General features: G+C 32.3%; 1 protein-coding gene across 7 annotated transcripts in view; it reads right to left on the bottom strand.

The window, feature by feature from the left end:
- The window catches only part of LOC122576080 (ABC transporter G family member 20-like), a 22,889-nt gene extending 3,559 nt beyond the window's left edge, over window positions 1-19,330 (bottom strand). For 2 of the 7 annotated variants that reach the window (XM_043745918.1, XM_043745922.1), the window contains exons 1-5: window positions 18,706-19,329; window positions 1,308-1,446; window positions 975-1,219; window positions 612-789; window positions 439-532 (exon numbers count right to left, since the gene is read on the bottom strand). In XM_043745918.1, the coding sequence (XP_043601853.1) occupies window positions 439-532; window positions 612-789; window positions 975-1,219; window positions 1,308-1,411 (621 nt within the window). In that variant the 5' untranslated portion in view covers window positions 1,412-1,446; window positions 18,706-19,329. Of the gene's footprint in view, window positions 1-438; window positions 533-611; window positions 790-974; window positions 1,220-1,307; window positions 1,447-7,224; window positions 7,246-18,705 lie in introns of those variants that run through there. The other 5 variants (XM_043745919.1, XM_043745923.1, XM_043745920.1 and 2 more) reach the window with 5 other exon arrangements.

Genomic DNA, 19,330 nt, shown 5'->3' with positions numbered 1-19,330 from the left:
TACAGGCTGTTACTATTACGAACGCGGACGAATAGAATAGGGTTACGAAAATATATGAAAAGAAAATAAACAAAGTGTCAGAAGAAAGAAATAATTGTCAGATATTTATCGCTCGGACATTGGAACTTAGCTGAAATGAAAATTATTGAAAAATATCTAATCAGCATATGCATTGATTCAACTAAAGTAACAATGATTTGAAAGTTTACGTAAGTGAATTTGTATTGTAAAATACGTATTTGCTAAGGCTGATATTTGTATGAATGATGTTTAATTTGTCTTGTTAATATATGCTAGTTTTGTTGCGTAAAGTAAGGTATTCTACTTTGATTTAATAAGATAATTTATGCTTAACTAGTTTATCCCATAGCTGACTCTGACTGAGCTCATGACTGAAGGATAAGAAGGTTTATTTTATCATTCAATTATGTAATTTACCTTATCAGATTGTTTTGCTTCTTCGATATAATGCGTAGTGATAATCACCGTGACACCTTCTTGTTTTGTGATCTGCACCAAGTGGTTCCAAATACTGTGCAAAAAGTCTTCGTTTATGTTACTGTCCTTGCGTTAAGTTTAAAAAAGATGGAAGGAAATGAAAGTATACTTGCTTGTCCCTTAAAACTGGATCTAAACCGACAGTGGGTTCATCGAGGATCAGCAGTTCAGGCCTCTGAAGCAGAGCTGCTGCGAAGGATACTCTTCTTTGCTGGCCACCGCTCATGTTCTTCACCAAACGATCCCTGGGTGGCAGTTGGAGTAAATCCTTTAATTCTATGTATCTTTCTTCTGAAAATAATTTTCTCGATTTCGCTAACATAACTTGATATATGCGTTCATGATGATTTATTCGCTTTTTGATTAAAATATCTAACAGTTGAAATTAAATCCTATACTACAATTCGATAATGTACAACTCTTTTGCATTCGTAAGAGAAAAATATAAAAATATAGTTATAAGTTCTTAAATTTACCAATTTCAAATTTTTCCATGCCACTGATTGTTCCAAAAAAGAAAAGCGCGTTAATCACAGAAAATTCGCCGACCAGCGAGACATCTTGCGGCATGTAACCGATACGAGGCCCTGGTATTCCAGAATCTTTAGTCCCCGGCTGGCCACCAAGTACCCAAATATCCCCATAATCCAATTTTCGGACGCCAACCACGCAAGAGAGTAAAGTGGTTTTTCCGCATCCACTAGCTCCCAGTAAGCTATATCTGTGTAAAGTAATGTACGTATATGAACAATAACGAATAACGAATTGAAAGATGTTATAACATGAATTCTATCTAACGTTTTACTCACATACAGCCTTTGGGAACAGTAACATTCACGCCATTTAAGATGTATACTTGACCACCATATGTTTTCTTCGCATTCCTGACGATGACTGCATTTTGCCCTGCCATTTTGCAAGGCACCGATCTCAACTAAAAATTATAACCTATAACATTAATTATAAATACACATATATTTACGAATGCATAACAAGAGGAATATTTGAAAAATAGTGTATGACAAATAACGCAAATTTGGTAATTATTTACAAGTGATTATGAACTTGAAAAATTTTATTAAACTGTACAAATCAACAGTAAATTAATAACTAGTAACACTTATTACCTTTTTATACTTATATCAAATTACTTGTTAATATGTCGATTAGAATGACTTGAAATATTCGAAACACATAATTTTTGTGGAATTTATCGAATATGTTTCAAAAGATTCACCGTTCAGACTTTTCTGAACCGAATAGCTTATTCTCGTAAAATCTCGTAAAATCTCGTAAAAAAAATTCCAAGGACTGTCCAATATGAAAGGCATAGGACAGGATTGATTAAAAAATAGGTAGGTATAGAGCGAATATAGAAAATCATTTGAATACATAATTTAAAGCAGTCTAAAATAATCTTGAAACGGATAAATGCAAAAGGAGAATTATTTCGTTATTTAAAGAGGCGTATAAAACTGTATTACAAAAATAATTTCCATTATATATTCAATAATCTTTTCTATTAGTTCTCCATAACAAATTATATGCTATTAGATTATTAAATACACATTACGGTGTAAAGAACGAATAATCAATCGTTTTACGCATAATTCTCAAAGATTAAAATAATTAACATATTGAATTTGAAATGTTGTTTATTAATAGGCAAACATAGTATTGCAGAGGAATAAATTAATACGAAGGCTGGATAAAATGCATATCATATTTTATCGATAAATTTGTTATATTAAGGTGTTGTGGACGAAGAATATTGAACACAGTTTGGAGTACTTATGAAACAATATATATATATATATATATATATATATATATATATATATATTAAATAATATTATACATTACTCAATATTACATTGAGTTTAATTTCAATAAAACTGTTGGCTGTGAATTATCTATCTCGGTAAAAAAACAAGAGTAAATAATGAATTCGCATTTTATAATGCAGAATACATGTGAATCAGAGTGCGCTGTTTAGTACTTACTAATAACTTCATGAAAATTAATGACGTGAAAACCAGGTATAATATCATCTAAAAGAAAACAATTTTTTCGCGTATGTTCCACCACGTCCCGCGCACTTTAGAATTCTTATACGATCACAAGAAATAGAATTAAGAAATGTGCGCGTCATATTTCAATAGAGATAGAATAAAACGTCATTGAAAGTCAGAGTCCTAAAATTAAGAGTATCTATAACAATACAGAAGGAAGAAGAAAGTTCAAAAAATGATCCGTTCGTTTGATATCCGCATGAAATTTTTTTATTTTTCAGCTTTTCGTCTTATAGAAACGTTCTATTCATACAAATCACCTATTTCCAGGAACGAAGAAAAAAGCGTGTACTTTTTTTTCATCCTACAAGTACGACTACTCCTAGGCAACATATCCAACTGACAATCTTAAGTAATACAACATTCCGTGGGTCTACATTAGCACCGTCGAAACGTTTCATTAAACGGCAGTAGGTATGGCAACTCTTTCCCGTGTTCAGCAAACTTGGTTCGTTTTAATATTATTTATCATTCACCGCTGTAAAAGGGCTCCGTGAATCTGGGACTAACGTAATACCGAATAGATTGCTCTTAAGAAGGAATTCCATCAAGGCCATCGAGGCTTATTCTTCCACTTACATCAGACATCGTTCCTTCTTATGGCAAATTGTCCATTTTTTTGCGTAATTCTGTATGGTCTCTTCCACTTTCTCGACCCGTGAAATTTCAATTGGACTCATTACAAGAAAATTGCGCGAAGTTTACACGCTTCAACGGTTTTCAACTCTTCCGATCGGGAGTCTTACGAAATACCAATTCGCCAAATCACGCTACGATTAACATTGTCCCTCAACCTTATAATTAACGACGTGTTAAACCAATGTAATTGGAACTCCGTGTTCTTTATTGTTGTAAATTTCTCGATTTTATCGTCAAAACGATTCTTCGCCGAACTGATTCGATTTCTTCAGAAATAGAATAATTGACCTCGGTAGATTTGGTCTGTTTTCTTTCGTTCTCAGTGTGCGGATTATTGAAAACAATTGTTTAACGATAGATGTATAGAAATTAATCTATTAATCCTACATTTTCTCAGGACATTATAGCAACGTTTGTCTGTTGGAATCTCAATTTTCCAGGGTTCTTTTCTTAAAGCTACGTTGATCTTCTTTTCATCTACGAATGTAATGTCGACCGAAGAATTGTCAGCTATCAATTCAGCTATCGAGCTATTCATTATTTATCAATTTTATCCAAGTGACTAATAAATTGATTTTGTGACTTACAATTTCCGTCCAAAGACATTCATCCTATCGAATGATATACGACAGTACGTAAATTCGATGACATCGATATGCTTAAAGTCAAGTTACAACAAGTTTCACACGGACCGTTGCTCTCATCATTATGAATTCTGATCGGTTCGCTTCCAGACATTAAATATCAATCACTTGTCCCCATCTATTTATCATTCAATACATCTATCTTCGATATACGTTATCGTGATCGTGTGACACGAATTCGTAACGGTCGCTCCTTTGACTGTAATTACACGATATTGTATCAGCAATTGAGGGAATTTTTAAATATAGTCTGCTTTGAATGTCCATTGGAAAATTCATAACATATTTAAAATTAGATATTATTTCCTTTATCGTACGATGGTTTATCGTGTGAATAGTATTAGTATTCGACGCCTATCATCACTTTCAATTTTAGATTCTGTTGAAGAACACCTAATTCAGCTTATATCATATTATGGATTTTCTATATAAGACGAAGAGGAAATTTGTTACTTATTATCAATGAAAGTTAGAATTTTAAAAAGTGGGTCATTCTTCCAACAGAAGATATCAAAAATATAGAAAAGTATAGTAGTCGACTACGCTCTAGCGATTTCAGTAACTTGATTAGACAACTGAACGAGGTAATTGAAAATCAATGTGTGAAAAATGTTTAGTAAATGTAGCAATGAAAGATTCGATGGCATACCACGAGATCAAAATCATTCGTAAAGCATCAAATTTTCAGTGATCTCATAGCTAATATCTTTCGTTAACTCGATTAGGCGAACTTGATTTATGTAAATAAAGGTGTACAATCTTATTAAGAAAATAAGATTATAACAGCAAAGATAGATGACTCTATTACAAATTCTCAAAACAGTCATTTTTTTGATCTCCCATAATATTAAATCAAGGCCACAGGTTTCGTAAGATTTGCACGTATTATAGCGACGCTGTCAAGATCTTTCAAAAGTCATCGGGCTATCGACATCCACAGTTTTGACAAGTTCTAAGAGACGCGGATATATATTTTTAAGCGTCGTATTCTAAGACACGGGAATGTTACAGTTTTGAGTTTTGGGGCTTGCAGGTGCTCCGATATCGTTAGTGATTTGATTTAAATGAAAGAAAAGATTTTGCTACACTTTTGTTTCTTATAAATATGTTTTGCGTCAAACCGGTCAAATATGTCTAAAAATATAAATGATACATAAGAAATGTTTCAGAGGAAAATTGAACGGCACGGAGAAGAATCCTCTTACATATTTGACCTTGCGGTTATTTTGAAACCTTTTGATATTATAATTTCTAAATAGATACGTCTATATTTTATTAAAAATTCTCGTAGCTGATATTCAGACGACGTTTTCAAAACACGTCTGGTCCAAGTGTGTTATCTGTTATCGTTATGTAAATTTTGGAACTTAAGAGCAATATGCAATACTGTCTGGAAGCGATTATTCGAAATCTGCTGGTTGTTTTAAAGTCATCCAGACAAGACCATGTAGCATTATACAAAACCATATCGAATTTTAAAGTTCACAGTTCGCTAACACGAATTTATAGCTGTATTTACGTTTGTGTTGCATAAATGATTTATTCCAAAAACATGTAATAAAGAATGGAGGCATCCATAAACACTTCATTACAGATTTCAAGGTTACCGCAAAATCGAATACAGAAACCACATCGGTATCGTGCAACTTTTGCCCGCGGTTCGAGATACACTGTATATATTCACATACATGTATAAGATATACTTTATAAGTTTGCAAACCTATATGTATTTCGTTTATAATCGTTACACAGTATATGCGTTTTAAGCACCTACGCGCTATTCCTGTAATTATCAGAAATATGAAAATAAGTTTCAGATGAAAATCGTGCGGGATCGAGAAGAACATATTGATCACAACACCTCATCTCGAGGTAGTGTTGGAACGACTTGTGAAGATCACATTTGAATTTTTAAATAGAAACCTACATTGTTTGTCGTATATTCATTGTAATTGATATCTAGACCTTTTCAAAACGTTAATCTATACGTGTAATTTATACATACCGAGATAGTAGTTCTTAAGATCGATGTGCCGCAGGTATTAGTGTTACCCAATGTACAGCACTAGAATGTTGCCCAGTCCAACTTTATACACCACGGTGGCTTTAAAAGAAACCGATTCTTGCGCGTATGTGTGCGTGTTTCGAGAAAATGTAACATTTAGCTTTAGCCGGTTAGAACGACGTTAATGAAATTTTTGCACGCTTGGCGATAAGGCAAATATCCGTAGCCTAGAGGTAATACAAATTCAACTTTCTTTTCAATAGCAAATGGTGTAATGAACATTCGTTAATTCCTATTTCTAACGTGAGATTAACCGGTCATAAGTTAATTATAAAATTCTTTCCTTTGCTCCTGTTACGAGATTGCAATAATACATGAATACCGATGACACTGTGTAATCGTATGGCATCTAATAAACAAAATCGAATCGACGTTGCTCAAGCCAATCGTTTTTATCAATAAAAATAACACGGTTTATCGCATAGCCTTTTTGAAGTATACATTGGGTGGCGCTGATGTCAGTGGCACGTCAACTTTAAGAATTTATATCTCCAAAATTGTAAATTACATGCGTACATAATTAAATGTAAATTACGTACTTAATTATCTAGTGTTTCATATCAGATAGAAAAATGTACATAAAATTACATTCGAATCATCAAGATCGAACAATTATCGTCGTGATGATCTCATCCCTCTAGATGGCATACAACTTTTACCGAACAAAATTTCTCTCTATTCTTGACAGTTGCAAAAATAATCGTGTCTCGACGTTTAAAACGGAAATACTGCTTATGAAGTATTATCCTGTTGTCGAATTTGGCATTTCGTTCCTCAATTTAAATTCTTTTTCTCAAAAAAAAAAAAAAAAAAAAAAAAAAACAAGCTGTCTTAAATTGAATTTATAATTAGATCTTGCTTTCATTCAGCTGATTTCGATGTTCGCGACTCGAGACGACTATTTGAATAAATAAATTTTGAATAAATGTATATAGATGTAACGACCAGATCTTGAAAACCGAGGGATTGTAAATAACACGGCGTTGCTACCCGTAGACACCATAGCATAAAATCTTCCTCTGTGATCTTTTTCTAATTTCACTTGGAGTAAATGTACAGGTCGGTTTAGTTGCTAGAATCATCTTGTATTTTATAATTATAGAAATTAGTTTTAGTGACTGATCTCGAGGAATTTAGAATTCTTATCGCTAAATAAATAAACCGGTATAATTTAATCTAGAAACCAGATACACCTGAAACCGCGTCGATACTCGAGAGAAATAGAATTTATCGAAGAGAGCAAAATTTTCCTTTATCATATATTCCGTAACTGTCTATATTGTTTATGTTGTTGTTTACTACTTACCGTTGCCTCAGTCTATAAAACGTAGAGTCATCGATGATAAAAACTAGAAAATTGTCAACGTGATGCAAACCTTTATGCGTATCATTAGATTCTTGTCACGTAACATTAATCGATTAATCTTGTCCATATCTCGACCGTGAACGTTATCCGGAAGTAATCTCGATTTCTAAGTACGAAAGAAATAATCCCCTTTCTACTTCCTGGACGCATGTCCGTAAAAGAAGAGCATAATGCGGTTGCAATTTCTTCGGTAGCGAATCGATTTAAGAAAGAGGGAAATTTGCACATTGGACGAACCGTTTATTCGATGATAACGCGAAATGCTTACGTCTCTGTATACTTTCTCACATCTCTGTTTAATTCCTTTCTCAAGCGGCGATCTAACGCGTGCTTCATAAACACTTTCACCGTGTTTGACTGCGAAATATTTTAATTAATTTCAAAGTCTTATCTCAATGAACACCGGATGAGCATATAATCATTTCTCTATAACGAGCATCATATATAAAGTGAAATGGAGATATTTCTTAATAAAATATATTGCTATAATAAAATGACTGAAGAAATTGTGCTCAGATTTCAAACGAAATTATCTTCACGGCCGGACAAACTAAGAAGAATAGGTGGACCGAAATCATCGATCATCGTATGGTTTATTGCACTTTTCACGTCAAACTGAACTAAAAATGAGGAAACTAAATAAATCCGGAACTGAACGAAAATGTGATATACAGCGGAATAAATTACTTTTCCGCCACTTTTCGAACAGCACCTGTTGATTTATACCCGTAACGCAATAATAAATGAGAGACTGCTTAGCATGCGATCAATCTTTTGGTTTACTATCTGTATTTCAATGAAATAGAAAAATGTTATAAGATTTGTATAACATTAGATTCGCAGATTAGATTCTTTAGTATGGACAGAAATTCTATGCAACAAAGAAAGAAGAAAGACTATCAGAGAGTTTCGGATAGGAATTTTCGTGATTTCAAGAATTGGATCGCAACTCGAGGTATCGAGGAAAGCCGAATTGTCCGAAATTATTCGATCTTAAAAGTTCAAATCCACCGGAAGTCCAACTTCCGTTGAACACTGTCACTAAAATCATCACCTTTTCGTTTCTTGCTAAACGATACTAAACACGTCCATTATGAAAGATCGAACCATTGAAATTCCTCGCTTCTATACTGAATATCCTCTTAATTTAGATTCCTCTCACTCCCTAATTATTTTAATTTTCCCCAACGATTCGTGATATCGATGAAAATCGAATCTTTAAAAATTGTTTCGTTCTTCTATTCACGTTCGAACCGCTCCGGGATTGCATCAGGAATGCATCGGGAATGCATCGGAAAGTACGAACACGATTAACGAGAAGCACTGGAGAACTGTCCTAAGGTTATACCTTTCCCCACGGCCATGCTTTGCAAGCGTAACTGGCTAACGCGTGATAGAACTGCGTCTAAGAGTACATAGAAGGTTTCTTTATAACGGTAGATCATCCGTATATACGTGCAATACGTATCTGAATAGGTTGCATGTTCGTGTGCGTGAAACTGGTCCCGGTCTGAGGATCGGATTATGCGAAGGTGGCCATTGCTCGCGAACTGCGATGGAATAGTCATTGCCCTTTATATTTGCTCAAAGATAATATTATATGTATCGTGCTCGATTGCTTTCTAAATTTGCTATGCTATATTATGTTACGTCTTACTAAAGTTGAACTAATTGAATTCTTGTACGCTATACAATGTGATTCACGCAACTGTTTCACGTTATAACTCCGTTATCAGTGCAGTTACGGAAAAGTATCAAAAGAGATGATTAAGGTGAATAGTTCAAGGAGTACCACATCCGTAGGAGCATGTTTTTTCCTTTAGAAATGCAGTGAACGCATATGCAATCAGCAATCCCATTACTTTTTTAAACGGAAGCGCATACCACGAGAAGGAGCGTTGAGTAAATGAAAGAGTAATAAAATACAGAATGAAAATTAATTAATAAGATTTAAACGAAGTAAGAACTGATTGGTTACCGAGATATTTTAACTACAATTTTGTAGAATTTATCACGTGCAAGAGAAAGGAAACTCTAATGCTTTTGTCATAGAATGACGAGAGGAATCTATCTATGTAAAGCAGAGTATGCATTTCCATTTAAAAAAATAGTGTAATTGTTGATTGCACATGTATCATTACACTTTCGAAAGAAAAAGAAAATTATCCTACGAATGTAATAGTTACTCTTTGAATCATTCATCTTTTTCCTTTGATATTTTTTTCTAACTGCAATGGTAACAGAGAATAAGGCGAAACAGTAGTATATATACTACGAATAATTTTGAAAAAACTTTTTTATATATTAAAATATTATTATTTATATAAAAAAATATTTATTTCTACTTTATGCGCAATTTGGGTCTTTATATTATATGCAACAAACAGTTCATAGCTGTTCCTTTATGCTGTATAAAAATTACATTTATATCTGTCTTATAGATTCATGTCAAAAATAATATTTTTGTCTTACTGAACTTTTAAAACTGATTTTATCGAAGACGGTCAGAGACATAATATTTGCAGCGTAATTTATCTAAAAATTCAATCACAACAAACATTTATACAATATCTGCATTTCATGCTATGCATATTTTGCATTAATCACTGCGCAAATTGTTTTACAACTTCGAGATATCAATTTACATTCCGCGTTCGTATAACACGCGTACATATTTTAGACATTTTTTAATTCGATATTCAATAATTATTAAGATTAACTATTCTTATGAATAACAATTTCAAATACATTTTTAACCCTCTATGCGTAGTCAAGATACACAGAATAAAAGTGTCACGCTTACATCAGCAGTCGGCATGTATAACAGGCACGTCTGTGCACAAATAATATATAATCGAATCAACGCAACGTATCCGTCAGAAACAGTAAATATGCAATTTTATTTTATCTGATAAATTCAGTGTTTAATATTATACCATTCATATTTAATTTATAACAGTGTTATATACATATTTATTCTGTTGTCAAAATTCCTATGTAAAAATTAATACAATTAAAAAAAATATATATTTGTATTTATAGATATAAATATATAGAATAGAAAAAATTAATAAAAATCAGTAAATACAAATTTCAAACTTTTTCCATACACGTTCCTAGATCTTTACTATTAGATCGAATGATGTAGAAGACGAAGAGCTAAGTAGGGCAAAAATACATTCATACGTAAAGATATTTATGAACATATATAGAGAATTATTAAAAAATGTATTAATAAAAGACAATGACGTCAGCAATATTAATATTCAGAACTTTTACGTAACGACGAAGGACGATAGTTTGTTCATTTTTCATATATAATTCGATATCAGCCTTGGCAAACAGCAAAAATAGTATTAATTTGAGTAGTTACGACAGCATATGGTTTGCTGATAATTATTACATTTTCTTATCATAAGCGAACATCATAAAATGAATATGAGCTTCGAACTGTCTTTTAAAAATATCTAAAGATCATGTTTAGAGAGCAAAGAGAATCAATCGGTCAAGATCAATCAATTAAAATGACGTTATTTGTTCACCTTGTATAATACGTTACTATGTTGTAATATGTTATATATCTAATGCAATTCAAATAACAGGTACGAGTTGCATTAAAATTAAAAAATATTACATAAAACTGATTTAATAATCCATTAGAGATATAATTTGCAACAAATTTCAAACAAATTCAGAATGCGAAAACATAAAAGGTAAATCATAAAATACAGACGAAATAGTTTTGTCAGTCACAAGAACTTAGCATTTTTATATTCTAGAATATAAATATTATATATCATATTTCATGCAATGTTTAGAAATTCACGAGAATACATTTTTTAGAGACTTAAATGACTGTCGAAATGTCGATTAAGTATACGGGCAATATACAGTTAAGTATAGAGGTTTTTTTCTTTTCCATCGCATATTCTGTTATATCGTTGCTCTTAATATCTTTGATATAAGTTTTACGATTTAATAGTTCGTCAAACAAACGTGGATAAGACAATTTAATAATAGGAAAATATCACGAATTTAATTCAATTTTATTTAATCCAAAAATTCAATCCAGGAATTTGCGCAGAGCTGTAATGATAAACCCAGGACGAATCCATGCAAACTGTGATAATATCGTACAATTCGCCGTATAATCGCAGTGTGATTGTCCTCGTTCGTTGCTAACTTAGAACCTGGTTCTCGAGTGAACGTATATCAATCTTAGTGAAAATTGGAGCGCGTATAAATTTCCATGGGATGTTCGTCAAATCGATATATTCGTCACCGATTGACCTTTCGATTTTTCAGAAACGAGACACGCGCTTTAAGACTTTCCCGTTGCGAAGAAAATGTTATAGAATACGAGTTTTCAGTAAACATCATCGCCATAGATTTTTTCGCAGATAAATTACATTTTATAAATTATATCTTATAACTAAGAAAATGGAATCAGGTTTGTTTCAAACAGAGAACGCTATAACTTATGGTTAGTAGGTGTTTTGTAAATTTTTATATCTTCCTAATCCATCGATACAGTTAAGTGTTACGATGAATACAGTTGTAAATATATACCTGTCTGATAAAATATTGCTGTTATTTCATGCAACATTATTTTAGAAAAAACATTTAACAAGCTTGTTTTTATTATCTGCTGCAAAATTATTATATTTACTAATTTATAGTTGAACATTTATAATCCTAAAACACGTGAATACTGAACATCAATTGAAATTAATCGATCAATTATATCGTGTTAAATTGGTATATTTTAGTTAAGAAGAGATTGTAAACTTTGAACATGGTAATTTATTACGAAGTTGTGAATTTATTCAAACGAATTCCGATGTAAGTACTTTGAGTAAGTGCTTTTTGTATTTGATCATTGAAACCATTAACACGAAATAAAAATTCATTTAAAGCAGGTTCATTAGCAATAACGAAATTGCAAAATCATAACTGACAACAAAGAAGTTGACTGATCGTGACGAATAATATGATCTTGGCAAAGCACGACAAAGACGAAGGTTACGTAAAATGATTTTTCATATGGTAATAACTATAGTATAAATAATAATGGTGAGACTCGGTTAGATAACAAATATTTTGTATCTTTTATTTATATTTGTATATTGTAGGGTATAACTAAAAAATTTTACTAATACAGAATTTGTAAAATACACTTTTATATAATATCTGTCTACGTTTTTGGATTTTGTTCAAACGTCATGATCTTTTCTTATCAGATGAGTTCGTTCTGAATAACTTAAACAGTTTCATAAATGCAGCCTATCTTGTCTCAATCTTCTTTAAAAATATGTTCTATCGAAATAAATTATTAAATTTAATAATTAATAAATTTGAGAAAACTTGTCCTTCATAAAACATATTAATATTTTGCAAGAATTTGAGGAATACATACATTAGTATTAATATACATATATAAATACTAAATACTCCAAAAAATAGTAAATATTCTTACGATATCGACCGTTATGTTAATTAACACTAGAACTACCAACGTTTAAGAAATAGCTATCTCTACCTCTAAAATAGGGCAAAATGACTAATCTTTAAAAAATATATAATAATGGTATATTTTTATATTTATTGATTTATTATTATCTTATAAAAGGAACTACATGTTCCGAGATCATAAAAACTATATAGTAACAACTATAATAAGAACAATGAGCACAATAATGAAGAATATTTAATACCCAAATCTTTGATAACAAGAATATTAAAATAAATTTCCATTGGTAAATATAAGTATAATATAATAATATAATAATAAACGTAATAAGCATAATAGAATAAATAAAATACATATATAAATTGAATTATTAGGTACAAAAGTTGTCATTCGTAACATTTCTTACAAACATTGCAAATGGTAGCAATCTTATCATTCTTACAATACCTTATCTCACAATATTTGCGCGAATAAGGTGAATTCTTTCACATTCTTTGTATCTCAGATGCTCAGAAATTCGTGATTTTTCATTATCAGCGGCACGTTCGCCTGCCAATTGAAACATAAACTCTTTTCTGGATATCTGCTCACCTGTTTCAGGTAGGCCCCCTTCACTTTTTCCAATTTTAACGTTTTTATGTTTAGATCTCAGGATAAAAACTTTCTTTCTCGGCTTACTTTTATAAATTATGAATTATTCTATAAATTTGATCGATACAGCAGCGACGAAAAACCAGCTATGGTATCCTTCGTCGTTTTACAAATTTTACGGAGTTCTCTTCTGTTTCCGCGTATTATGCTAACCAGTGTGGTTCTTTTGGCTAATAATTTATATGCCAGTGACAAACTTGTAAAAAAATTGTCGGTCGTTATGGTCCTTCCCATCATACTATACGGTTCAATAAGTTTGAGTACCACAAATTCACCCAGAGGTTGCGATGGTGCTCGGTTCTCGTTCTTTCCTAAATAAGGGAACCCATTTATAATATATTTTGCTTGAACATCAAATGCCAGCCAAAATTTAATTCCGAATTTGTCGGGCTTATTCGGTAAATATTGTGTAAACCCGCATCTGGCTTTGTTTGGGAAAAATTGCTCGCCCATTGTAATATTTGCACCAGGTTTATAGCAATTCTGGCTGTTTTCAATAAACTTATCCCATACGGTTGATATTAGTGCAGATTTGTTATTTTTCAAACGTAGACTTCTATCATCTTTACCAGCCAATATGCCGGTATAGGTCCTATACCGGTATAAATAGCCATGACAAAAAGTTTCTTTTATAGTAAATGAATAAAACAAAATTAAAGTTTATTATATCATTCCTTTAACTATCCCTGCAAAAGTCATTACATCATTGCGGAGAAAAAATCTAACATGAAGTAGGAATTTTAAGATAAAGTTGTCAAAACAGTCATTCTGACCCACGTGATAGTTCTAGCGTTAGATGTGAGATCGTTTGATGCGAAAAAGAGACATTTAAGATAGCAATTCCAAGCTTAGATCAATATTAACCGACATGTGAAATCTGTTTTTATTTATACAAACTCGACTGATGAAACGAAATTCTTTTACTAAATGGACATTTGATCAAAATTGGCATACACCAAAAACTTGTTTATCACAAACGGTATCTACGTATATTGAATCTGTTTTACATCTGACAACGATATAACACGAAATTTGACAATCAGCTCTGATCCTTCGCATCATTTCCATTCCAGAAGATCCTACATATATATATAGACAGCCTAATTTTTCCGTGAATCTGAACTATAACTATAGGGAATTTTTTAAATTCAAATTACGAAAAGGTGCGTGCAAGCTAGATAATTGATAACCGACATCAGTTGATGGTTTTATTTTCCATTTTATTGAAATGGCACGATGCGACACGGCGTAGTCATAGAATCCATGTGGCCAACAGGCAACGAAAATAGGCGAATGTAGAAAGTAAATTCACGACGGAGAAATTCGTGTCGAAAGGATGGATCGGGCAGCATCACTGGCTACCAACGGCTGATCGCTTTTCGAGCATGTTCCGGTTAATTTTTGCGTAAAATGTAAACTATCGAATAATGGTATACACGTGTCGCACATTGTTAATCATATATGTACATGAGTACCTAGTTAGGTGACTATCTAGTATCAAAGTTTGTATATTGAAACCTTTTAGCGTTCGTCGTTTGACTAAATTGATCTGTGTGCAGAAATGATTAATTCCATTCCTTTCCTGCATTGATCTATCTGTTATATCTATATTATATTATTTGTATATTAATTTATTGTTTACGTTATTACGTGTAAAATATCATTAGGAAAACCATGGTTAGGATATTTAAAAAAAATAATCGATAAATTAATAATAAGGCGAAAGTTGATTTTGGGACGTCGAAAATGGGAGAGAAAAAATTCCAATACGTAGCAGTTTCTTTCATGAAAAGAGAGAAAACGTGAGAAATAAACGATGCCTGCTGTGAGATTTTTCAACTTGAGGTTGAAACCAGTGATGTGATAACTTTCGTTTCGACCGGCTCAAATGAAGCGATTCCGAATAGAGAAGAAGGAATACACGGTTTCGTACTCTCGCTTTCTTTTGCCGCCACGTTCGAAATAAGTAAAATAAACATTATACAATAGTTGAATAGTTCTGTTTCGAGCATGCAACGCAAATATTTCTTGCTTCGTCGAGATCTTTTGACCCCCGTTTCAACGTACTCTGTCGCGCTTGTATACGGCATATTAATTAACTCGTCAACTTGGCGATAAATTTCACAGCTATCAGTTACAAGTGATAGTCACGATCTCCTCATTTGTCAGCTGTCAATTGTGCTGTAAATCAAGTTCACTGCCAGTTGCTTTCGCTATGGAATTTCTCTGTAGAAATTTCATTGAATAGAAATTTGTAAATTTCCTTATCAAACGAATAGAACTAAAGTGTGGAAATTTATATCCACAGAAAAGATTGTCCAATCGTTGTACAGATGAAATTAACGTCACAAAACTTTTATTTCATTCGTTCGTCTAAATTTGCAGATTGTTGAAAACGTTGTGATACAGGAAAGCTTTCTGTATTCGAAGTAATATGTAGACAAAACTGTTCGAACAAAGAAATTTTCCGATAACAATCGTTTTTCTGATACGAAGTTTCATTCGCTTAGATTGATGGACAGATTCTTGAAATATTTACAGATCCCATATCCGTTTGAATACAAGTTCGCATAATGTTTGTAACATAGCTAACTTGATAGAGTTCTACTCTTTTGAACTATGAATCGTACATTTTACAATGTACAAAGTACATTTTCGAATGTCGCGAATGCCTCGGCACGAGAAGACATCTCTCCATTATCACTTTTGTTTCCTGCTTGCATTTGTATAAAATTCTTTCTATTATCATTTTTGTCGCAATGAAACCATTTGATTACGTCAGTACGTTTTCTTGCTGTTGAACACCCGAGCAGTCTACATGCTTTAGACAATTTTTAATAACATATTTTTATGCTTTTATGTCTGCAATCGTAATTTTCCCAGTTTCCTGTATCTTTGCTAATTCTGCACTTACGCCGCTTTCCAGTTCTCCTAATTAGATGTAATATATTATAAATAAATAAATAATAAAATTCACTCGATCAAAGGAAGCGAAGAACACTTTGTATATGGGGAAAAAATGCACCTACAAGGTATATATTTGAAATGGAGAAAAACATCTGCTAATAGGAAATTCAGGTGATGAAACGTTCGGGCATTGTGGTATTTCGATGTTGAAATAGCGTCACGATAATTGTATCAAGGTTTCTTCGGATAAGCGCTCTACTGTATTTTAAATATACTTCCTGTATCTACTAAATATACCATTGTATAAATATATATAATTATAAATATTCCAACCGAGCCATTCGTTAATTTTCTTATGCAGCTCCAGTCTTTTCCGTTGTACCGTATTATTTGGTATTTAATGTATCAATGTATAATGTTATTCTGCTTGTTCCTTCGAGTAAAAATTGTAATAACACAAAATTATTTTCTTCCTTGCTTGTTTCGCAAATTACTACCCTATCTTGAAATCTGTCAAAAGTGTATAATTAAATGGACCACTGTTTTACTATTAAATTCCATGCTATCGAGATTTGCGATTTCCTATCTTAAATATCGCGAATTTGTCAGCTAACTAGCTACCACCTTACGTTATTCTTCTATTATGCAACATTTACTAGCGGTTCCTCAAGAGATTAAGACTTCCATCGCAGTCGAATCTTTACGTTGTGTTATGAGAGGAACAGCAAATCATGAAACTAAAGAAATTAGCAAACATTTCAACAATCTCACTTTGTTACGTAATAGCACGTTAATTCTCAAAATATATTGGCAATAACGTGTAACGCTTAAATTATACGATAATTTTTTTCAAATCTGTTTGGATGCGTATCTATAAGACAGGAATTGCCTTATTCAAAAATTAATTTCAACTAAATTTAAGGATAAATTTCTTACTTTCTTCTTGGAAACATCAATTATCATTGTATTTTTTCATTAGGAAACAGTATGAAATTAACTAATCTGCAACCTTTTATGTGTTTTTACTCAGCTACACAAATTTCTTCAGTTTAATTTGCGGAGAAATACAATTTAAACGCGGTGTTGGCCAAAAAAGTTTTTCCTTGGCACAATTAAAAAAAAAGTATTGGTCCGATCAATTTGAAATTCTAATTATATGTCAATAAAGATTCCTTTCACCGTTTGACGTAAAAGCAGACTGATAGTTCTTTCTTTTTAGACTAATATCATGTCAACAGAATTTCCCCATTATCCTAGTTCAGGAGCAGTCCAAACTATATTTTTTAGTAAATTTTTGTAATAAAAAGTGCTAAAAGGTCGATACATTTTATTTAAAAAAAAAAAAAGGAAAGAATGCCCCTCTAATAAACTATACTTGCTACGAATAATTAGCTTCGGTAACTTTTGTTTCGTTACACAGAGTTTTACAAAACTTGCCTTAATTTCGACAATTTGAAAGATACGACAATGAAATTGAAAAAACAGGTGTAGGAAAAAGAATTTGACGAAAAAAGGATTCGTAAAACGAGTTTTCTTCGTCCTAGTGCGTCTAACGTGCGTCTTAAAAGAATTGTCAATGGGAACAAGCAATCGCTAAAAGTATAGCCTTCTCTTCTAAAAACTATAGTCATTACGACTGCGAATTGATTATACAATTACCATGACCTATTATCATTCGACGGGGCTCGTTTCATACAATTTTCAAGTATTTTCTTCGCATAGATAAATACCAAGTTTAATTAAAATGAAATCACGTGCATTTTTGATTATCTCAAATTTATCTTCAATCGAAAATTTCATTTTTCATTAGACGCGATTCTATACCTTTTATTAAAAGATTTTAATTCTATGGTTTTGACGCTACTACTTGAAAATATATTAATTCTCGTGATTAATTAATTACAGAGAACTACATAACTACGAAAACTATGAAACATCATATGAAATTGTTCCATTTTATCTAACTGGAAGCGAACATTTCAATCTTGTACAATATCAATTTACCCATTTTCATATTTCCATAAAGAAGTTGCTATAAACATAATATATCGATAATATATAGTTTCGATTGACGTTTGAATAGTAACAACAATAGTAATAACACATGTAATACATCTGATCACCGTCTAATTAACATTACAATCTCCACATAATTATTTCACTTTCTAACCACAATCGTAGTTTCTCATGACAATTAGGTATTATTTGGCCAAACACTGTTACAAAACTATAGCAGCCATTCCTCGCGTACGAAAAATGAGGAAAGATTATAATAAAAGACAACAATATGTAATTGCATAATTTTCCCGTTATTCTTCCTCTGTTCGTGTTATCTACGAAAAGTGAATTCATTGACATTCCGTGGTAATAAGCCAAACTTCCGGTTCACTTACCTCACTGCGGATAGTCCTTCGATTCTTGAAAGTAAAAAGGTAAACACAATCGAATACTTCTTAAACGTCAATGTCCGTGCTGCGAGTTGATCGATCCTTTCGATATTTCCGGTATTCGCGACCCAAGGTAGTGATATTCACACGGAAACACGATCGTCGAATTACTTGAAATAGTGTATCGCAAAAATAGATATAAATACGGTAAAATTCTCACGTGTATCTCTTTTTCTGCTGTGTTATCTATCGAATGTTTCTCGTTCTGTGTCCAACTTTCTCGAGTTTCTTCACTGAACACTTTTCTCTTTGCTCCACGAATCTAACCTTTTCTCTCGAGTTAATGCCGGTAATTTTGCGCGCGAATCAAAGCCGTGAAAATATATATATATATATATACGCCATGTATAAACCAGAATATAGAGACGGTTCTTAAGAGGTATCGTTGGTACAATTGTTCGTTATAAAGTGCCGATTGGAGATTGCTAATGACCGATTATTGAATACCTAATGGTCTCGCGGGTGTATGTGTCATGACAGTATTAACAGTGAGTGAAGACGCATTTCTGTGTAAGCCAAATCTTTCCCAACGTCCGATCGTCACGCCGTCGACCACCTGACTGCCGCTGAA

The sequence above is a fragment of the Bombus pyrosoma genome, linkage group LG15 (assembly GCF_014825855.1).
Source record: "Bombus pyrosoma isolate SC7728 linkage group LG15, ASM1482585v1, whole genome shotgun sequence".
Lineage (NCBI taxonomy): Eukaryota > Metazoa > Arthropoda > Insecta > Hymenoptera > Apidae > Bombus > Bombus pyrosoma.
The sequence above is the reverse complement of the archived record's forward strand: the minus strand, read 5'-3'. Positions and strand labels throughout refer to the sequence as shown.